The sequence below is a fragment of the Pezoporus occidentalis genome, unplaced genomic scaffold, assembly GCF_034315485.1.
Source record: "Pezoporus occidentalis ecotype Australia unplaced genomic scaffold, CSIRO_AGI_Poc_V1 ctg19, whole genome shotgun sequence".
Classification (NCBI taxonomy): Eukaryota; Metazoa; Chordata; class Aves; order Psittaciformes; family Psittacidae; genus Pezoporus; species Pezoporus occidentalis.
In genome coordinates this window covers 10,759,717-10,781,310 of record NW_026913748.1, presented here as the reverse complement: position 1 = coordinate 10,781,310, position 21,594 = coordinate 10,759,717, and the positions used below count along the sequence as shown (strand labels likewise).

Sequence of the window (21,594 nt, the reverse complement as noted above, 5' to 3'; positions counted from 1 at the left end):
ACCAAAACTGTCACTAAGGAAAATTTTCGCAGATGATAAAGCAATTTCATTCACTCTCCAAGACCTTACTTGCTGGTACAGTTGCGGTCTTAGCGCCGAGTTCTCAATCATAGTGTGAACCATGGTGATTAAAGGTTCATTCTCTTTCATCTATTTCAAATCAGGAGGAGCATACAGCAAACATCAGTTTACAGCATGGCTAGATTTGAAAGACGACACTGTAAAATATAGCCTCTACTTTAATTTTTTCTAATAATGCAGTAGATCACATTTTATCCCATGTTTTTATATATTCCATCATTCAATAATATCAACATCTGAACAGTTTAGTAATATCAAATATATCAAAACCACATAAGTTCTCAAAACCAATATAATATTTATTCACCAACACTTTCCCTTTTTAAAAATAAAAATGCTTAAAAGAAGCCTGGCTTTGCACGATATTGAAAAGTATTACTGGATTATGCAATAGGAACACTCAAAACTGTATCAGAAAACCTTTTAAAGTACAGATTTAATAACTCAATATGCTTTAAAAAGATGTAAGCATTTCCAGCCTTTCAATATTGAAGCAAGGTTTAGACTTATGTTCATATATCACAAAATGCCATTATATCCTGCACTGAACTTTGAATCATTACTCATTGTATTTATCCACCCCCATACACGGGTGTGAAACTACTTAGGAACTGGTCAGACATCTTCTATAATGATTAGTATTTATTGATATGTGTGCAAATGTCAAAACCAGATACTTTGATTTTTGAAGTAAAAAATGCAAATGCTTAGGATTTCAGAACAGTATGCAGCACAGAAAATAGTATAGGAATTCTGGTTTTAGAAAGCAGACTTTCCTAACATTAAGGGAAATATTACAGAAACAGATCGTTTTCCTCTCCAAAACAAACTGAAAAGTCACTTAAAGCACAATCCCCCCTCCCACTCCCCGTTTTTTTGGAAACTTTAGGACCTCTTGGAAACTTTACCAGTACATGTTTCAAGTACGGTTATATAGGAAGGAAATGTGTGTATGAATATTTATGACCTTTATGTGTGTATGTATGTGGAGATATATATATATATATATATACACACACACACTCACCATCAATTTGCATAGCAAGGTTTTGTTTCACAGAATTGAAATGCATCAGACAGCCTGAGTTCTTGATGCCTTTTGGAATTTCTTGCCCGTAACTATTTAGGAAAAAGCCTAAATTTTATATGTGGAGAAGGAATTTCTTTTTTTTTCTCATGGGAAATAAATTTTTCTTGTTATAGCTAGAGAACCTTTTTGTTGTTTTTTATACACAGTAAAGTCTGATCAGCTGATAAGGTAACTGCCAAATAAAGAACACCTTATCTTAAGAAGGCAAGTTTATGATGCTTTGTTTGTTCAAGGCAGGAAAATAACCAAACAAGCAACACCTCCCATTTGCTCCATCATCTACAGTATACATGTACAGAAAACTAGAATTGACCTAAGAAGTTGTTCAGCCTCTAGACTAAAATTTTGTCCAGAGTGGGTATCACCAAGCAATACCGAAAGATATCTCAATAGGAAGATCAACAATAAGCCAAGCAATCTAACTACAGCCAACTGAAATATTTGCAAAGGAAAAAGTGCCCTGAAGCTGAAATATCTGGATAGGAGTATACTGGTTTGGATGCATTTTTACTAGAAGGATTTCAACAGTTTCAGGCTCTTTGGCTAATGATTTTTAAAAATTATTTCAAATTTTTCCTTTCTTACCAGTAACAGACAACTCAATTTCTGTGGAACTGTTCGAAGATCATTTTCATCCAGATTAGAGAAGAAACAAAGTGGATTTGATCAAAATGTGTTCTGAAGTAGTGTTTTATCCTCCACCCAGCTCCAACTTTGATTTATGGGACTTCTTCCAATATTTTTACTACTAACTGTGCTTATAAGGACAGTGTTAGAAAAGGCTACTTATTTCCAGAAAAGCTTCAGTTCCTTAAGCCCTTATAGAACCAAGATCAGAAACCAAATAATTTGTAAAGTAATTCAACCAAAGAGCCTTTGTAGCAGTTAAATATAGCAAGCTTTCCCACCCTTTTATTAACAGTATTTCTAAAAAATACTGACATTTAATTATTGAGAAGTTAAGTTCTTGAGGGAGTATGTATCTGTCATAAACCTTCCATTCACTAAAGCTAGGACACACACAAGGCAATGTGTAATGAAGAACTGTCAAAGTAAGCCAGAGTTATATGGGACACAATGGCAAGTCTCATGCTCTGAAAGGTTAAAAGGCTACGTATTTTGTGTTTTTAAAAGCATTATCATGAGGCTACTTCCAAAGTGAAGTTAGATGCTATTCATGTTGAATAAATAGCTCAAGGAAAAAATACTTATTTGTAACAAGTAAGTCTTGATTTCCTTTCAGTTCAGAAAAATCCCAACATTACTTTTGTACAGTAAATGAAACCTTTTAGGTCCTAGTATTATACTCAGAGTCTCTCCAACTAAAAAACTTACAGAAACCAAAGATTCTCATAAGCAAACTGAAGTGCAAACTGCTGATGCCACACAGCAACACAGCAGTAAATCCACAACATCCAGCAGTCTTGGCTTTACCACTTTTGACTTCTAGTAAATAACTAGTTTTTTCCAGAAGCGATGCTTTATCTTTGCTTTTTTCTTTACTGATGTAGTATATAAAAGCATTTTCCAGTTGGAAACAATGAAAAAAAACACCTCTTTGACCTATGATCTATATGAACTGCTAAATTATTTATGAGTGAGCATCTGAGTATTTTGTGTTTTAAGCTGAAAAGCCAACCTATTTGACAATTTTTCTCTTCCTTCATTTTCCTGAACTCTTCCATGTTTGCTAACACCCTACCAAGATGACATTTAAGTATGTGATGTTGTGGTGACAGTGATCAGCTGGAACTGTGGCTCCCTCCCAGAACAGTTGACCTCACAGATGAAATAAGACCATATGTTATAGGTGACAAAAGATTGGCAGTTTTATTCCTTTCCTCTCAAGCTTCCTGATGGTAAGAGCAGTAGCAATATGACCTTTTCTCCCTACTTTCTCTGCTCTTTAATCTTCTATCCAAAAAAGGAAAAGAAAGAGCACTTTTCCTTCCTGCCTTCTTTTTACAGCAATGCTACCTCCAGTGCAATTTTTTTTCAGCCTATGGAACCCCTGTCCTTGAGCCTCCCTTCTTCCTCTGGGGAGGGAAAACGGAGAAAAGGCAGTAGGAAACACAACAGTGGTGGCTGGGACAGCTCACTGTACCTTTTACAGATAACTTGAAAAATACAAAAATAGTATTATACTGCTGTCACTAATATAAGGACATAGAATTTTAGGCTGAATATATCACCTATGAGATGTATCTGTCAGCTCATTCCAAACCCCCTTTTACTATTCCAGCCTCCCTTAATTTACTACCTTTCCCCAGAACCGCTTTCAGCATCTCAGAAAAAGGGTGGTGAAGAGGAGAAAACAGAAGCAAAGCAAAAAGAAAGTACGGATGTTGGCTGTGGGACCTTCACCCCTTTTATCTGTCAACTTCTTGTTCAAGTTCTGCTTATTTTTATGCATCTTTTGAAAACTGAAAGAAAAATGAAAGTACCAGCAGAAGTATATGGACTACTTTACACCTAAACTATTTACATAAGTAGCCATTAAAAAAAAAAAAGAAAAAAACAGAGCCAAAACAAAACAGGAGGGAAAAAAAAAAAAGGTAAAATAAATTTGGTAGAGCTTCTACTGTAACAAACCAAGCTGCGATAAGCTGAGATCAATATGCCAACACGCATGAAGAGTTTTACAGAGATAGCTTGAGCTCAGTAGAAAATGTTTTTTCAGCCAAAGAAAAGTTTTGCTATCAACATAAAATTCAGAAGCATACTATAAAACCGGTTTGCTGGAATTTTCCATGGTAACAGAAAGAATAAAGTGGGAGCTCCTGCCATGGCTTTCTTTACAAAGGACAGAAAAGTGTGTCTAGCTTTTATTTGAAAAAAATAATGTTCCTACTTCTTGTTACTGTGATTACTGGGTACGAAGTAAAGAGAATCTCGGGGATTTATTTCATACAGGTAAGTGTCAGTATTAAATTCAAACCGGGGGGGGGGGGGGGGAATCTGATCATCAAGTGGGACAAGTATTCTAACCTGCTCTTCCATGACTTATTAATTAAGGGGATATATTTTAGACTTGAAAATTATTTGTTACTGTAAGAAGTACAGTGATTTCTTGTATCTCTGGTAGGGGCAATTACAGCACATTTATATGACACAAACATTTCCTTAAATTAATGTTTATCACATTACATCTCTAAATTTTATCAGGTGCAAGTAAAAAGAAAATCCTTTTTATTACTTTGTATATTTTACATAGGCAATACTCTCCATTTAATATTATCTAGTATACTCACAAGCTTGGTTAATCAAGCAATAGTACAGTATATGGTTTTACACTTTACATGAATAGTTATCCTTTCTTGGCAATGAATTACACTGTTGAAGACAGAATTATTCCCTCATTCCAAAACATTATAAACTGGAAATATTTCAGTTGGACAAAGTATTTTGGCCTAATTTAGCATGAAGTTTTTCCCTACTGTTTTGGACCTCCTGCAGCCCCTTAAAACAAGACAGAGATGTTTAGCAATGCATTGCCATCTAACTGAATTGATCACAATTCACATATTGTTTCCAAAATACAATAGGAAAATAAAGTCACTGGGTAAACCAAGAATGTGTCTCAGTGGTTTTTAATAACTTACTGAAATCCTATTGCAGGAAAATGTAGGACATAAAAATTCTAACAGCAATTGGTTTTAAGTGTAAGGCTGAAAAAAATCATTAGAATAAAGAATAATAGCTGAAAAAGCTGTAGCTATTTTTGTATTTTTAACTAATGGACACTTACTGCTTGTATTTCTCCTAAGCACATATGACTGTCTTTTGTAAGTGCTAGGACAATTTTCCCATTTAAAAACTTTTCACACACAACTTCAGCAGAAGTCCAATTTGATCACTGAACATTGATCATTCTTCACTCAACAAATCAATTCTGTTAGTGAAGACAGAATTGTACCCTCACTCCATAACTTATCAGAAATGCTAAAGAAGTAAAATCTTATATAAATCTTGAAGAAATAACTGAGTAAAAGAAGTATCGAGCCAGGCTATGACTTGTTTAAAACACTTCTTCATGTTTGACTTCTCTTTTATTTAATGTCCTGTAGAAATATCTAACTCTTCTTGATTTGGAAAACTAAAGTTATCTGAAGCTCCAATCTTCTACAAACTGCATGTGTGTCATATGAGCATGGAAATATATGACTACTTTGGTTAAAGATGGTAAGATGCTACAGTTAGCATTATCGTAAGAAGGAAATAAACAGAAAAACTAATCGGTGAGTAGCTACCGTATTCTGATGAGTTTTAAACTGAGTGGTTTTTTCTGTTACATGTCAAATTTGTAACTGATTAAAATATTCTGTGCTACTAAGAAGTGCATGTATTAAATATCCAACTCCATAAGAAACACTGAAAATCCTTATCCCCAAATATTTCCAGCTTGGTAGAGCAGGCAAAAAGCATTAAGAAATGAAAACACACAAGAAAATTGCAAATCCCACCTGATGATCCAAATACAAGGCATTCCTTTGAAGGTGATGTGAAAGAATCTCATTCTATCAGGCAGCAGTGAGGGGGGAAAGGAAAGGGACAGAAAGTGCAGAATGCATGAAAAGAGCTTTAAGAGGTGTAAACTAGACAGTGATCTTTCTGTTTTACATAGAAATAAAATGCTTTTTATCTGCTGAACTATTAACAAGTTTTGATCCCGAAACAGAAGTGATAAAAGTTTGCCATGAATTAGACTATGAACTACTACATCATATTTTGCTTTTACATATACATTAAACTCATGTAAATGTCTACTACATAGATAACTATAAACCCTTTGATAAACCTGTGTTTTAAACATGTCCTGATTTTTGTACACAAATTACACGTAAGATTATGTCTGATATGAGGCATTATAAGCAATAAATTAATCTCATGATCTATCGCACTATAAGCAATAAATTAATCTCATGATCTATCACTACTAATTTTGTTTATAACACCAACAGATTAAGAACCTTTAAACTTAACTACAATATATTTAAAATATTCCTATGTAATTTTGACTCTGCTAATTTCAAAAAGCTATGAGGAAAACCTCAAAGGGTTAATAGCAGAACATCACATACACAAAGAATCAATGTTACTCTACTTCCATAGTAGTCAGAAAATTTTGCACTAACAGTACAATGTAAACTTTGATTAATGAATGACTACAAGTTAGTGAGAATGGCACATGACACACATTGCTTTATAGCTGACCTTTGGGCTGCTGGCCTCAAGTTTTAGTTGCATGAGCTGTGCTAGTGTGTGTTCCCGGATACTACTCAGTTCAGCTTGCTGCCGTCTCAGCTTTATTAGCAGCAGCGTGAGCTCCTCTGGCTGAAGGAGTGCAGTGTGAGAAGCCAAAGAGTAGAAAAAAGGTTAATTGGTATCCTAAACATCACTTTATGAAAATAAGGGTTCTTAGTACTTTTCTTACAAAAACTTTGAATAGCGATACAAAACATAGACCATTTTTCCCCAACTGACCATTTTCAAATACATAATGAAGGGTTTACTTTTAACTACTCAAGTGAATCAATACTAGAAATGCCATAAAAATGAACCATTCTGTAATACAGGACAAAACTAAGTAAGGATTTTGTAGGAGAAGGTCTGTGCGGTCCTCAGGTTTTTTTCTGACCTGCACACCAAATTGATGATATTGACTTAAGTGAAGGGGGAGATAATGCCAGCCCTTAGGATATATCATTACCTGTACATGGACAGCCATTTGAGCTTGGTGAAAGAATCAATGCCCTCAAGAAAATTTAGTTTCTAAAATAATTCTTCAAATGCATGCATCAAAATTAAGGATAAAAATAATACCCCCCCCCCCCCCCCAGTAACTGAACTACATCAGAAACAATCACCCTTCACAAAATAGTGCACAAACATGACAAAAGTAATTTTCCATTCCATCTTCCAGAGGTCTGAGGCTACCAGCTGATTTACTGCTTTGCTTTTATGACTAAGATGCATAATACAGCCTTAGGAAGTGACAAATAATAGTATTTAAACCCCAAGATTATATATATAATAGAAATAAAGTCACACTCCAATGGGTATTTGTCAGGTAATTTCACACAAATCAATTTAGGTCAGTTTGGGAAACTACCTGAACCAGTCCTGGGAACCATTTCTATTAGAAATACTTCAAAGAAAAAATCCAATTCTTTAACGTTACAAGTATTTTGCTATGTTCCTGTTTGCTTCTGTTTCTTACACTTCTCCAGAAGTCAGCTTTATAAGAGGTTAAATATTCATTCAGCATTTTGGTTTTCTCAGTTCTGTGTGTTAATAAAAACCAAATCTTAAACACAGAAAACCCCTAAACCACTGCTTGCTCTCTCCCACAGTCACAGAATTTCCCCAAAGCAAAGAAGCAAAAGGTCCAGAGAACCACATACTGAATTACTGGAAAACGAATACCAGTTTCTTAGAATAAAGGGAAAAAATTCCTGAGAGTAAGTGTGGCACTGGCACCGTTGTGAGTGCGTACCAAAGTAGCCCACGAGAGGGAGCAAGGGATTTCCACATATCTTCAGCTGTCAAAACCGTCTGCTTTGAGGGAAATCCAGCACCAAAACCAAATAGCCTAATGGCCAGTCTTCCTCTTACAGAACTCATTCAGTACCTGAATTTAAAATACCTAATTTCAGAGAGTAAGCATAGGAATGTACACTTCTATACAAGACATTTTCAAGTTCTCTCCAAAAATCAGTGACAGTGCTTTCAGTCTGAAAATTAATGTAATTTCAAAGCACAGAAAACCTTATTTTCAGAAATAAGGATATTGAAAGTAGCATCTTTAAGCAAAAGGAAAAGTGGGTCACTTTTTCAAGATGAAAACTCTTGTAATATTCTGCAAAAGCCCAATTTTAGTGCATTAGCAATAAACTATTTAATGGTACCTGAATCCAGTGTTTGCAAGCAAACTGTTTTCCACAGAGGAGCCCACTGAACAGTAATTCCCACTCCTCTCTAGAGATTCATAATGTTGCAAGCATTTTTGACATTAAGTGTTGTGTTTTTGATACAGCTCTTGGGACTCTCGCAACAACCACAACACAAAATTTTGCTTAAAGAGCTACCTACAGGATTCCTCCTCAGGCCTTTGCAACGCTTGTGCTGTGGGCAGGACTTGTGGTTTCTACAGGCAGAAGCTTGGACCTCCTTGCCCCCTGCCCCACTCATCAGCCCAGCTCCAGGAACAGAGTCCAGGAGAGCTGATGCGGCTCTGAACCCAAAGAAACATCTGAAGAAGACAAGGCACAGAGATAAGGCGCCAGTTGCCAAAGGCCAACCCCTAAGTTGCAGAAGGTACCAGGGATTCATGCTGGGAAGTGCAAGAAACAGGGGTCAAGGCAGTGGAAGGACTGACTGGAGAGCTGTAGCCTACTGTATTATTACTCCATAACACTCTCAAACAGTCATTTCAGATGGACAGAGTACAGAAAGGAGACAAAAGCTAGTAAAGAAATCACAGAAATTTAAGATCTCAAAGCTTTTGGCTAAGTGTCATGTTTCAGTTAGGAAGGTGGACAGTATTCACCATTACTGCTCTGATGAAATAACTTCAGTGAGAATTTCAGCTCTACCACAGTAAAATGGGAGATATCAAAAAAAAAAAAAAAAAGACACAATTTTACCAAAAGCAATTTTAGTACCCTTAAGATTTCCAAAAACGGTAAACTTTACTTTTAGGATTTTCTAAATAATTGATGGAGAAATAAGTGTTCTGTAATGTATTCTACTCTCTCTCAGGAGTTTCTATAATGTATCAAAAATGCTTAAAATAAAACCCCATCTAGTTCTCAAAGAAAATCTGGACTCAGTGGCTACACAATACTCTCAGAATTCAATGGAACCACAGAGTACTACTTTATTTGCTTTTAAAATCCCTGATAATAATTAAAGGCCACGTTTATGGCAAACTTTGAATAGAATAAAATTTCAGTGTTGCCTCTTCATGCTCAAAGGATTATTCTTAAAAAAACCCTGATGTACCAAATAAAAATGCAACTCACTGTTTTGCCTTGGAGGCTCTGAGGAGTAACAGGCTGTAAACTCAGACCTGCTGGCATTGACCTTCTGTCAGGCACAAAGACATGCTGTACAAAAACAAAACAGCACATTATGATCCACTGTTATCTGAAGACTCAAAACCTATTAAATGCTAAAAAAAGAAGTCAAGCCAACTTCAAGTCAAGCCATGACAAACTTCACAATCATGATAAATTTGCTATGATTTGTGCTAGTTTTAGCCAGCTGTGCTCCCTGCTGATCTACTATCTAGGACACATAAGTAGCTTACCTCTAAATTTTAGAAATATTCCAGCTTTCATCATTCATTAAATTAACAATCCCCCCTCACAGTTGTTGCCCTACTGACAGCACATGTAAACAACAATTTTAGCTTTTCACCCACCATTAAAAGCTGTTTGAAAACCTAAGATCTCTCTATAGATGGGGATTAAACCTTAAAATTTACCCCACTCATTTCAAACAGCCTCCTTATTAACCGCCTCTTAGAAACAGGTCTGTTTTCAAGTTGATGTCAAAACCTAGCTGTGTAACAAAAACAAATGCAAACCAGACAGCATGAAAAACCAAAGGCAAACAAATCTTGTATAAAAGATAGTAAATATGAAATACTAGCATAGTGTTTTAACAAGGAAAAATATATACCAGAAGGGAAAACATGGCTGAAAGTACACACATGCATTGCAGCACTGACCCTAGTGATACTTCTCAGATGTGTGAGAAGCACTGATTACTAAATTTTTGAGACATAAAGGATGTAAAAAAAAAATTACTCCTTTGTAGATAGGGACCTAAATACTTCCAAGTCAGTAACCAACTGGAAGTTATTTGAACTGCTTTAAGACATAGTTGAAGGATGGGTTTTTCCCCTGCATCAAGAAACATAAAGACACCAGAGAGAAAGACTTTGGAAAAATGCTTGGAAACTTTTTATACAAACACTAGTTTTACATCCAACTGAAAGAGTAATTTTATGTAATTATCTCCAATGTATTAGAAATCATGCATAACACAAGCATGATGGATACAGCAGAGCCACATACGGCAGCCAGGTTTATTGGTCCATGTCTTCCTCTCACTGATGAAGACCAGCAAAGTCACACTAGTCAAGTGCTAATGTTGTGTGTAAATAGACTCTGATCTTTAGTGATCGCCCTAATAACTCAAAGGCATCAAAAGAAATAGGTGCACTCAGTTTTCTGCTGGCACCCAAAGCAGCCAAGCTTGTGGCTGAAGAACGGAAAACAGCACATGGAAAGAAATCTGGGATTTTCGGTCCTCTTAATGTTCCAGGTAAGAAAGCTAGAAAGGAGAAAGATTTCTATAAGTACAACAAACTATTATGAGGAATTTGCATCTGGACTCCTTTTCTTTTCTTTAGAGAAACATGGTATCATGGCCAGTAAAAGTAGGACAACATGTTTTCACCTAACATATTAGAAAAATGCCTCTTTACTATCTTTAGATTTTTAAATGCTTTTTTCTCCATGAAAACAGTGATGTAACTTAATAACACTAAAATGGGTACTACAGCACAACATATTTCTACTAGAAATCCTTGTAAATAAGATTTTTAATTATTAAAAAAAAGGTATTTTTACCTTAGTATGATGTGCCCTGTGTCTGCGATCAATAGTTATATCTCCCCTTTGCACAGGTGAAGACACTTCTGATCTGTATGTCCGCTGTGGGGAATATCCTTGGAAACCAGCGATTGAACCATGAGAAGGTGAAGTGGGAATCGAATGCATTGTCTGATCAGAAATATTGATCATAGTTTTTGGGCTACTTAAAGTACTGTGTCTGGTAAGAGTTGTTTGCTTATTGTAAAACTGACGTTGCTGCCATTCATAGAGCTGCCACATTGTGTCATCACGCATTGACCTCCGTTTTTCTTCGGCTGTTACTGGTCCTATGGCTCTGTCGTAAGCCGATGGTGTTATGCTGCAGAGGCTCTCTGGCCGTGCTTTGCTGTTCCTTGGCAGTGTTCTGTAGCCTTCTGGGTACCGAGGTAAAGCTTGAGGTCGATGGCTTGGCATGTTTCTTGGTAATGTCTGATACGAGATTATGCTGATTTTAAATAAAAAACAAATTTTTATTTTATTAGCTGACAGCATTAATATTATGGCTATATAAAGTTTTCCAATGCTGGTTAAGTTTATCTAGCTAATTCTTACATTTTTTTAATATTACAAGTGTCATTTTAAAGTTATGCAAGAAAATTAAGACAAGAATTAATGCATCAACTGTACTGACTGAATGCACTGTAGCAGCCAAAACTGCATCTTCTCTCTGATTAGCTGCTCGGTTGTATAATCCATACTACATCTCTTTACCAGCTAACAGCCTAGTAGTGTCAAGTTTAGACTAAATCTTGTCACTTGTCTATATGCTGGACAGATCAAAGTTTTGAAAGCTTTGAAGTTCTATACAGTTTCAGTATGGGCCCCTTTTAAATGTTCTCTTTTTGGAAAGTGAAAAAACCCTCCTGTTGCTTCCCCTACGAAAATCTTGAGCAATTACAATGGACATAAAAAGTTATGACTTTTTTTAACAGAAAAAAAAACCAGTAACTCTCTAATGAAATTATATTCTGAAATTGTCAAGGACAAACCATTCTGTATCAGCTATTCAAGAAAAACAAGCAGGCAAACTCATAGTACCATAAAATGGTCTGGGCTGGAAAGGACCTTAAGATCATCTACTTACAACCCCCCTGCCATGGGCAGGGATGCCTCACCCTAGACCATGTCGCCCAAAGCTCTGTCCAGCCTGGCCTTGAACACTGCCAGGGATGGATCATTTACCACTTCTTTGGGCAACCCATTCTAGTGCGTCAGCACCCTCACAGTAAAGAACTTCTTCGTTATATCTAACCTGAACTTCCCCTGCTTAAGTTTTAACCCATTACCCCTTGTCGTATCATTACAATCCCTGATGTCCCTCTCCAGCATCCTTGTAGGCTCCCTTCAGATACTAGAAGGCTGCTATGACGTCTCCATGCAGCCTTCTCTTCTCCAGGCTGAAAGTTTTCAGTTTGATAGTAATACTATATTGGTTTTCAACTTGGATATGAACACAAAGCTTACTCTTTAATTTGTTGCCACATTGAAATCTTGGAGTGCTGCAGTAACTCTCAGCATTAGTTAAAATGCAGGATTTTCCATTCTGAGTATCAATGCATGACTAAGTATGACAAAGCATTTATTGTTTTGGGTTTTTTTGTTTTTTTGTTTTGTTGTTTTTTTCCAGAAGACAAAATCTAGGTCATAAACATTGATTCATTCAACCCTTATCTAAAATTCAGATGAGCACCTCTTAAAGCCTTTTGCTACTGATCATATAGATGATTGATACTTGCCCAGAGATAAGTTTGATCTCAAATTGGACTTGATTTAGCCATCAGAGGGCAGCAGCTTCTAGCTACAACCCAGACATTTAAACTAAAATCTGTGCCACCAGCAGGCACCAGAATCTGAAGATAGTTTTGAACAACCTAGTGCCACAATTAAAGAAATTGTGTGGGGCAAATGGCAAGGTAAACTAACATCATGCATGTTAGATCCTTATGGAATAACTATGAAGGAAACTGATGATGGTGAAAACTACTTTTCATTGAAAATAGTTAAGCTGAATATAACCACCTGTAACATTCTGCAAATGAAAGCTATTATAAAAAGCTTTGCATACAAAACCTACTACAGTTTCTGAAGCTTTCGAAGAATTATGAAGTATTAACCCCATTTTGTAGATGGAACAGCTTTTCATACACAAAAAAAGGAAATAGATTCTAAATCCTATTCTTTTGTTGCAAAACCTGCTTAAATACCTCTAAATTTCTTCATGTAACATACCGTTAATGATGGTGGGCTTTTCTCCATCTCCATATTTAAAAAACAACCAACCAAGACACCTTTGGGTTCAATTTATAACTTTCAAAGTATTATTTTAGCTGTTCACAAATGGGTATGGCAAAGCCTGGTATTTTCATGAAGATATCCAGTAGCTAGATACACCTCACTCACTGAAGCTCCTCTCCCATTTTACTAATTAAATAGGCAGTCTAATCCTGTGGGCTCCTTTAAACAACCCGGACAAGAAAAACTATCTGAACTTCTTGCTATGTAAAGATAGCAATTTAAAGTCTGCATGCAATTACTTACATTCTAGAACATTTAGGAAGATAACATACTCATCTTCTATTGGTAAACACAAACAAAGCCCAACTGCCTCAGTATTAAGCCTTGTTTTACATCATTTTATAAATTCAAAACAGATTCACCAATGTCCTGCTGACAGTCAGTCTAGTCAAACCCAAAAAGCAACTCGAGACAGTACTGCAGCTTATAGCCACCTTGCACACAAGGAAAGACTGCCGTAGTCAGTCAAGCAGGCATGCACACTATGAGGTTGCAAAATATTTCTGAAACTTTCATAAATAGCTTCCTACAAATCTTCACATATGAAAAATAAAGGCTTCTACATGAGTTTACAGACCCCTTATAGACACCTAATTTAGAGATTGTCTCTAGGATTACTGTTGGGTAGCATTTCTGGTTCTGGCTTCCAAGTTAGACTATTTGGGAAAGCAACTTTGCTGCTAAATCTTTAGGGGCTTAGTTCTGCAATGTTATAAATGCCTTCAGACTGAAACCTCAGAGTTGCCCTTCATCTTAAGGAATGCAAATACCAGCTGGCCCAGAATACTGAACTTCCATGTGCAAATCAAGCAAAGGTTGGCATGGTGAAGACAGAAAGATGGGGCTGTACAGCAGGCATTTATTATTTAGAATGAGGCTTATATGGCCAGGGTGGGGAGACAAAGGCTTACATCCTGGGTTAGCAGCCACGAAAAGCACTTGGTACCATACACCCCTTCTGTATTTTCCTACATTTTAGAAAGACCACTCAAGTGAGCCACTTTTGGTGAAAACATTTATTCGTAACTGACTTGTGCAAAACAAATTAAATAATATGATACTGAGGTGGAATGATTTAATTTTCATTAAAAAATAACAATTTTATTTTTGGCTTAAAAAAAGGTTTTTCTTCCCCAAGGCATCAGCTGTGCTTATTTGCTTGGCTCTTGCAAAACTAGATGTCTAGATCCATGGAAATGGCTGATAACAGCTTAAAGAATTAAGAACTACACTGCTGGCATTAATTTCTCAGGCAAACTACTCAGGGGTCAGCCTGTTCCTCTAAAAAAATTACTAGTTTTACCAGTGAATCCTTTTCATACCATACTGAGGACAGCAAACAGCTCCTATTTTATATATAGTTATTTAATTGAACCTGTTTGATAACATTTCAGTATTCTTAAAGCTCTAATTTTTTTATTTTTTTTTTTTCAGTCTGACACTGGAGATCCTCAGTTTTGTCCTCCATGGTTTCTCTAACACACCAGAGAGACAGATGAAGTGGAAAGCATCTTTGTTAAAAGTCAGCAACTCTTCCCCATTAAGTGAAGACTGCTTTTCTCAGAAATTTGAGTTGAACAGGTCTTACCACAAAAAAGCCTTACCAGCCTCTCACCCCAACCTTAAGCTTTAACATAAACTGGAGCTTCTTTCTGCTCTCACTCACCAACTTAAATCTCTGTCTCCAGACAGAACTGGTAGTCTGAATAAAAATAAGATTTTAAATTTAAATGAAACCACATTCTAAAGACATTACTATACATTAGGAATTAGATCATTATTCAAGGCTGCTTCCACAGGAAATGAGAGATAGCTCAAGGCCAATGCTTTTTCAGTTTGCAACCTTTATGCTGAAGTGCATTTGGAAGCATACCCTTTGCACTATCAATACGCCAATAATTAAACAGATATTGTTAATTAGTAGCATATTGTTAACAGTACTTCCCTTTATTTGATTCCCACAATGAAATCAATTTTAGGGTTCTTTATACTTGTTACCAACTAAAAAAAATGGCACAGCTATTCAACTTTCTACTGTTTGGTTGCAAACTTTACAGTCAAATTAAAAAAAATCTAATTGCATCAAACAGCCTTCTCAGTTCTCATTACGCAAGCACGCATGATAAAATCAAAGTCAGAGTCTGCAAGACCCTGCCTGTATTGAAAGCTCAAACTTGATCAAACTACATATGTTGAGTATTTCATGAAACAGCACATTAACAATTCCTCATTAGATTTCATTAAGGACTGAAAGCAATGAGGAAATGGTCAAAGAATTTTGGCAAGTGTAAGTCAAACTGATGTAAAATTTTCAAATTCCTGCAAAAAATGTAAAGCCCTCAACCCGCAGATCTTTTAATTTGTGGAAAACACATTTTCTGAAAGTGGGTCTGTCTTAAGCTCCTTGTCCTGTTAGCTATCTATATGCAAACTCCCTCATTTCAGCTCTTCAAAACATCTCCTGTGATATCATCTCCATACTTCCTATCTAAAGCAATATTAAGAACTTTTGTATTTTACTCCTAGAATTGCTTGTATCTAATAAGCCAGCCTGGAAGAAACGCACCTACTACTCTTGTCAAACAAAGAAACTGCTATTGGTACAAGCTTCAATATTGTCCATCATTCACACATGATTTTAAAGCTTCAGGAATAAGCACTGGAACTCAGAACTGAGAGGTGTTTGATTTCATGAGGTGAGAAGCTCTAATCACCATGTTAGTTAGATCTCTATGAGTTACTCTTAGGTAAAGCTTCACTCTCTTCAATTAAAGCTTGTTTAAAGTTTAAAAGCTCTCTGCAATAATTTTGAAGAATTTTAAACAAAATATTATTACAAGAATTTGTGAACAAAAATGCAGACCACAGGGCAATTTCAAGAACAGATTTTAAGAGGAAAAAGAATTGTTATGATGGATGACACCTCCTCTCTGCTAGGAAAGAGAAATCTGTAACACCCAAAAAGGGTTCCTGGCCATTATTAAGTTATTAATATTGATAAATTTATTAATAATCAAATGTTAATAAAAAAAGAAATTGTAATAAATCTGTTCCAAGCAGTCATCCAGGCACTTCTTACAGAGAACAATGAATTACATATTTATGTAATAGAGAAAAGAACCTAAAGAATCTAACCAGGATACAAGTTTCAGTCCTTTCTTGCTAGAAAGCCTAGGAAAAAAAAACAAAAGTATTTATTACATAGTACTTACCCTCTTGTTTCCTCCTCTTGTCCTTTCCCTCTTTGTATTTTAATCCACTGTTCCAACTGCAGCATTGAATTAGTTCTCTGCATAACTCGTTCAGACTCCATATGTGACTGAACCACATTGTGGTGACCTCCATCTCCAGCATCTGCCAGGACAAGCCCAACAGCTTTATTCTCAGACCCATTCAAATGAACTGGTCTGAAGTGTCCAGCCTGAATTGTGCTTATGGGTAAAGTCCTGTATTCGGATGCCAGAGGATTTAGCTTTACACTGTTAATTTTTGTTAATGGCTTATCTTGCCCAACTTTCTGGAATCCGTATTTTTCAGCTTCCAAAGCTTTCTTCTCTTCATTTTTGTTCACTTCTTTATTTTTCTGGTTATTGTGTGCCTCTGGCTTAATTAGCACCCGATGGTTTGAAATATTATTTGCCTCTCGAGGTGATGTATTTTCAGTGGTTAACTTCTCTATTCTGGAAAGGAATATAGGACAAGCTATAATATCAACAAAACATTCATTAAAAATAGGGATAAAAATTGAAAATGAATATATTGATGTTTACCAGGATTATTTCAGTGAATCCCTGGTACAGATATTTTACACCAAATTTTCTCTTCAAGGGAAAAACGCAGGTTGTATTTTCACAATAACCAAGACAGGTTGGGTTTTTTTTTTTGGTGGTGGTGGTTTTGGTTTTGGTTTGGGGTGGTGGAGTTTTGGCTGGTTTGGCTTTTTGTTTGTTTGGGTTTTTTTTAATTGGAGAGTGTGAGTATTTTTTCTTCCAGGCTTCTCAATTTCTTTGTTATTTTAAAATTATTTACAACATGGGTGAACTTTTTAAAGCCAATTTCCAATTAACCCCCTAGAAAAAATGTGCACAAGAGGAAATGAAGCCAAAGTCTGTAAAACTGGATGTTCAGTTCCTAGAGGGCTGGACATTCAAAGAGTAAAAATATTCAGTGATGTTCCAACAGCTACAGCTTCCAGATGTCAACAGCATGAAAATCAGATGATTTTTAAAGCCATCTTTAAAAATGGTAGCAGATTACACTGCTGACCAGCCTGTGATTCACATTACTGCTGAATTTAACATATAATGAGCGCCTTTGAAGAAAGCAAACAACTTTCCATGGTCACTGGCATCAATTAGGTTTCTCTGGTATATTATCACTTTGGCTGGCAAACATTTTGTGGAAAATAACTGTGGCTTCCTTAATTTTAAGGGGGGAAAATGGCTGCTGACTTAGCGAACCATACCACAAAAATAATGGTATTTTTAGAACAGTTACTGCTTTACAGTACTTACATAAGTACTCAATATACGCAGTTCTTTCAGTTATCCTCTTTTTAAAATTTCAGAGTATCAAGAACCTGTATCGTTTTTCCATACTGGCACATGAACTGAACACACAGATCAGTGACTTTCCCCTTCTCCCCCTCATTTTTACCTAGGAAAAACCAAAACCAGAACCAACCAACCAACAACAACAACCACCACAAAAACACCCAAACAAACAAACAAAAAACCAAAAAAAAACCCCACCAAAAACCAAACCCCTAGAATGTTTCAAACAACATTTTCTGGTACAGGACATAATTAAAGTAAGAGATATAATTCTTTAAGATTATATCTCTGTATAAAACCAAACCAAGAATATGAGATTATTTCAAATTAACCTTTCACATTGTTTTGCATCTGTTTTTGCAAATGCATTATTCATCTTTATAACTGTGTCCAGTTCAAGTGCCTAATCCGTGTGTAAAAAGGCTGTTACCTATACAGCTGCCCAAGAGCACAGGTACAACTGCTCCTCTGAAAAAGACTCTAACTCCAAGCAAACTAACTACATACAAAGTGGTAAGTATTTTTCCTTACCCTGTCTTGAACAAGAGGCTTAAATGTCCAACATGCGTACACTTCCCCAACAGGTTATTTAAGCCATAAATTCCCAGCAGGCCAACAATTACCTGGGACACAACCCCAGCAAATATACAAAGACTGAAAACTGTAAGGCCCTTACAAAATACTACCTACTGCTAGTAATACTGGACACTTAATTTTAAATGTAACTCCCATTAACACCCTACGCTTGCTATGAATCCTCCACGGTATGAAAAAAATCCAGAGATTCCTGCCTTGACAAGTATACCATTTTAAACCTGTGAGTCAGAAATCGTAAGATGTCAAAGTCCTCTGCATAGTATATATCAATTAGAATGAAAGGCTCGTGCACTTTGCATGTTAACAAGGGGTGTTATTTTTAATCCCCATGCCTCTTCCTGACATAGTTGTGATGATCCCATCCTCTGCTCGATACTTAATAATGCTACAGAAATCCTCCAAACTTCACTCTATTAATATAAGTAGCTCAAAATGGTCCTCCTCTTTCAGTGATTATGCCTTAGCTGCTGACATGAAAGCGTACACGTCACAAATATCGCGAACTAAAACATTACATCTATAAAATACACTATTCAAGAGTGAGGTGTTCTCTGTTCCCAAGACCAAATATTTCTGCCTATGTTCCTTCTCAAGATTACGAAAAAAAGACCTGCTTACCCCCCCCTCCCACCTCGAAACTGTACTCCCTGCTGTTCTACCACAAACTGAAGGATTTCCCTGAACAAGAAAGTGAATGGAAAACTTCATTCCCCATAGTTATTAACTCCTAGAGTGTTGGTATTAAAATTTCAGTTTTCAGCCAGTGCTCAAGAATTTACAAATAAATGTAAGGACTACCTTACAAATAATTCTAAACTTGGGCATTAATATATGCAACATGCCTCAATAGTACCACCTACACCTTATATAGCTCATGATATCAATTTTTCTCAAGGCGCTTTACAGTAGAGAAGCAGTTGCCATTCTACACATGGAAAATCTCTGGTGCAGAGAGAGTGGCATCTCTAAGGACAGTCATCAGATATGTAGCAAAGTCAAGACTTGGCACAGTTTTCAATTTACACTATTACATTACTTTCCACTGTCTGTGCTAATTAAAAATCAAAATCACTATACTGTTTTTTTGTGCAATCTCTGTGCTGTATTACTTGTTACTATGGTTATACACAGCACAGATAAGCACGTCTATTTGACCTTCTTTGTGATGGTGTAGAGGCTGAATGACTGACATCCAAACAGACTTCTGGGCTCTCCTTTAACTTTGTTTACCAAATCAGACAACTCCATGTGAGTAAGATCTCTTTCCACAGCAAAGGATCCAAATGGGAAAGAATAACCAGAAACTAACAGATAAATGTGAAAAAACATAAATCCAGCTCTGTATTTAGCTCCATATTTGTATCTAACCCTCAAAGACACATTCAACAAGACTTGAAGGGTATTTTGTTGCCATGTGAGGGAGAAGATGAAGAGAATGAGGAATGATACTGATACACTGATTTAGCATATACCGAATACAATTTATATATTTCCACAACCAATCAAGCTTAATACGTATGGAAAAATACTACAGGAAAAGTACTATTTTCTGCTGCTTTATATACATAAATAAATACATAAATAAATAATTTTAAAAGGGTCAGGTGGGGGCATGTAATTAAATATCATGATTTAAGGGTATGAGGACTGTGATTTAACAAAGCTTGGCAGAGGCACTTGAAAAAGCCATCTTTTCCAAGCACCATGACATCAATAAACCCCCGCTGTGGATGTCGCTATGCTAACAAGTGCTTTTTTGGCAGCCTAGCTTATGCTGCTTAGGGAAAGTAACTACATTAGAAGGAGGGGAAAAAAAAATAGTCTTTTCCTAGTACATGCTGCATCACTCAGAAGAAACAAAGGCCCTAGCAGACACGGCTGACAGTGAAAGGATAGAAAAATGATGCTCAAACATGGAAGAGTAATCATCATTTAGAGTAAAATAATAAATCAGTATGTTGGCGGTATTAGCGCGCAATCAATAATCAGATATAACTTAACTGTGGTCTGCAGTGATACAGCATGGAATGAGCAAGATGTTTTGCTAATCCAGAGAGGCTGTTTCAGCTCATATTTTGAGTCATAAGCTTAAATAGTTCCTTACTAACTAAAGTGTTTGTGTTCAATTATTATGATAGGTCTCTCGGTATATTATTAAACTTGAATTCACTATCTAGGTAAAACAAAAATGTTCAGAAAGGTGTAATTACAGTTAAGTCAACAGGACCAAGTATTATCTGCCCTTCCCTGCAGTTATATGTAAGATGTTTTTCTGCTTTTACTGCAGATCACTTCAAAAAGAAATGGCTACATTTTTATTTTCTCACCTCAATGTCTCATTTCTGTGTTATGTGGCTTACTGTATGTGGAAAGCAAGAATAGTTCCTGGAAAACCAGGAAAACAAGCCACAACTTCACATTTTAAATATTCCTTTTTTTTTTTTTTTCTCCAAGGAACTAGTATCTTCAGAAAAATAGACTCTAGCTCTGAAATTATTTAATGCTGAAACGTTCAATTTAACAGACTGCTGGGTTTGGATTTCCAGAGTATCATAAGCAATGAAGCACCTTGACTACCAGGTTTAAAGAACTATACTGTAAAACCATACTATACTATACTTTAAGTTATCATCAGGTTATTTATATTAACAAGCACTAAAGAGTGGCTCAACATCAGCTTGCATAAATATTTAAGGGAGTAATTTCTTAATAACTCTAGCTATTGTATTGTAAGTTTCTAGTCTGTTAGAAAGCTGTATTCGGTATCATGTTAGAACCTCCAGAAAAAAAACCTGAAAAAACAAAGGCATTGGCTGAATTTGACTGAAGCAAAATCATTTATGCTTAGAGCTATGTGCATGCCAAAGTTTAGGTTACTTAGAGATGAGGTAATAAAATACTTAATACTTAACAGATTTTTTTATTTTTATTTTTTACAGAGAAGAACTAGTATTTCTTCTGGATAAGATCACATCCTGCTACATTGTTAAGAACTGGTTTAACAGCCAAAAGATGGATTCTTTAGAAAACAAATGTCTAAAGGATTTTCTACCTTATTATTGCTAACAGACATGAAAGCTTTGAGACTACACTGGTCTTGAAATGTATTTTCTCTCAAGTAATTATTTCAAGACTACTGACAAACTTTTCAAAGAGGTCACATTTACTTCTGGTTTGTTCTAAGGTTCCTTGCCTGAATTAAACCACCAAGATGGTGTTACTTAAGTCACTTTTCGTTGCTTTTCTGACACTGCTTTGGCTGTTGGCAAGCCTGTTCTGCCTGTGATATCCAAGCAGAGAACTACTGATTTTG

At 36.0% G+C, this 21,594-nt stretch overlaps 1 protein-coding gene across 23 annotated transcripts in view; it reads right to left on the bottom strand.

The window, feature by feature from the left end:
- PLEKHA5 (pleckstrin homology domain containing A5) overlaps nucleotides 1-21,594 on the bottom strand; it is a 159,186-nt gene that overhangs the window by 25,971 nt on the left and 111,621 nt on the right. For 8 of the 23 annotated variants that reach the window (XR_009964391.1, XM_062616761.1, XM_062616749.1 and 5 more), the window contains exons 10-15: nucleotides 16,344-16,811; nucleotides 10,813-11,281; nucleotides 9,196-9,279; nucleotides 6,386-6,505; nucleotides 5,635-5,688; nucleotides 70-150 (exon numbers count right to left, since the gene is read on the bottom strand). Coding sequence is in view for 21 of the 23 variants with exons in the window: in XM_062616761.1 (XP_062472745.1) it covers nucleotides 70-150; nucleotides 5,635-5,688; nucleotides 6,386-6,505; nucleotides 9,196-9,279; nucleotides 10,813-11,281; nucleotides 16,344-16,811 (1,276 nt within the window). In the remaining 2 variants the exon portion in view is untranslated. Of the gene's footprint in view, nucleotides 1-69; nucleotides 219-5,634; nucleotides 5,689-6,385; nucleotides 6,506-9,195; nucleotides 9,280-10,812; nucleotides 11,282-16,343; nucleotides 16,812-21,594 lie in introns of all 23 variants that reach the window. The other 15 variants (XM_062616771.1, XM_062616753.1, XM_062616768.1 and 12 more) reach the window with 5 other exon arrangements.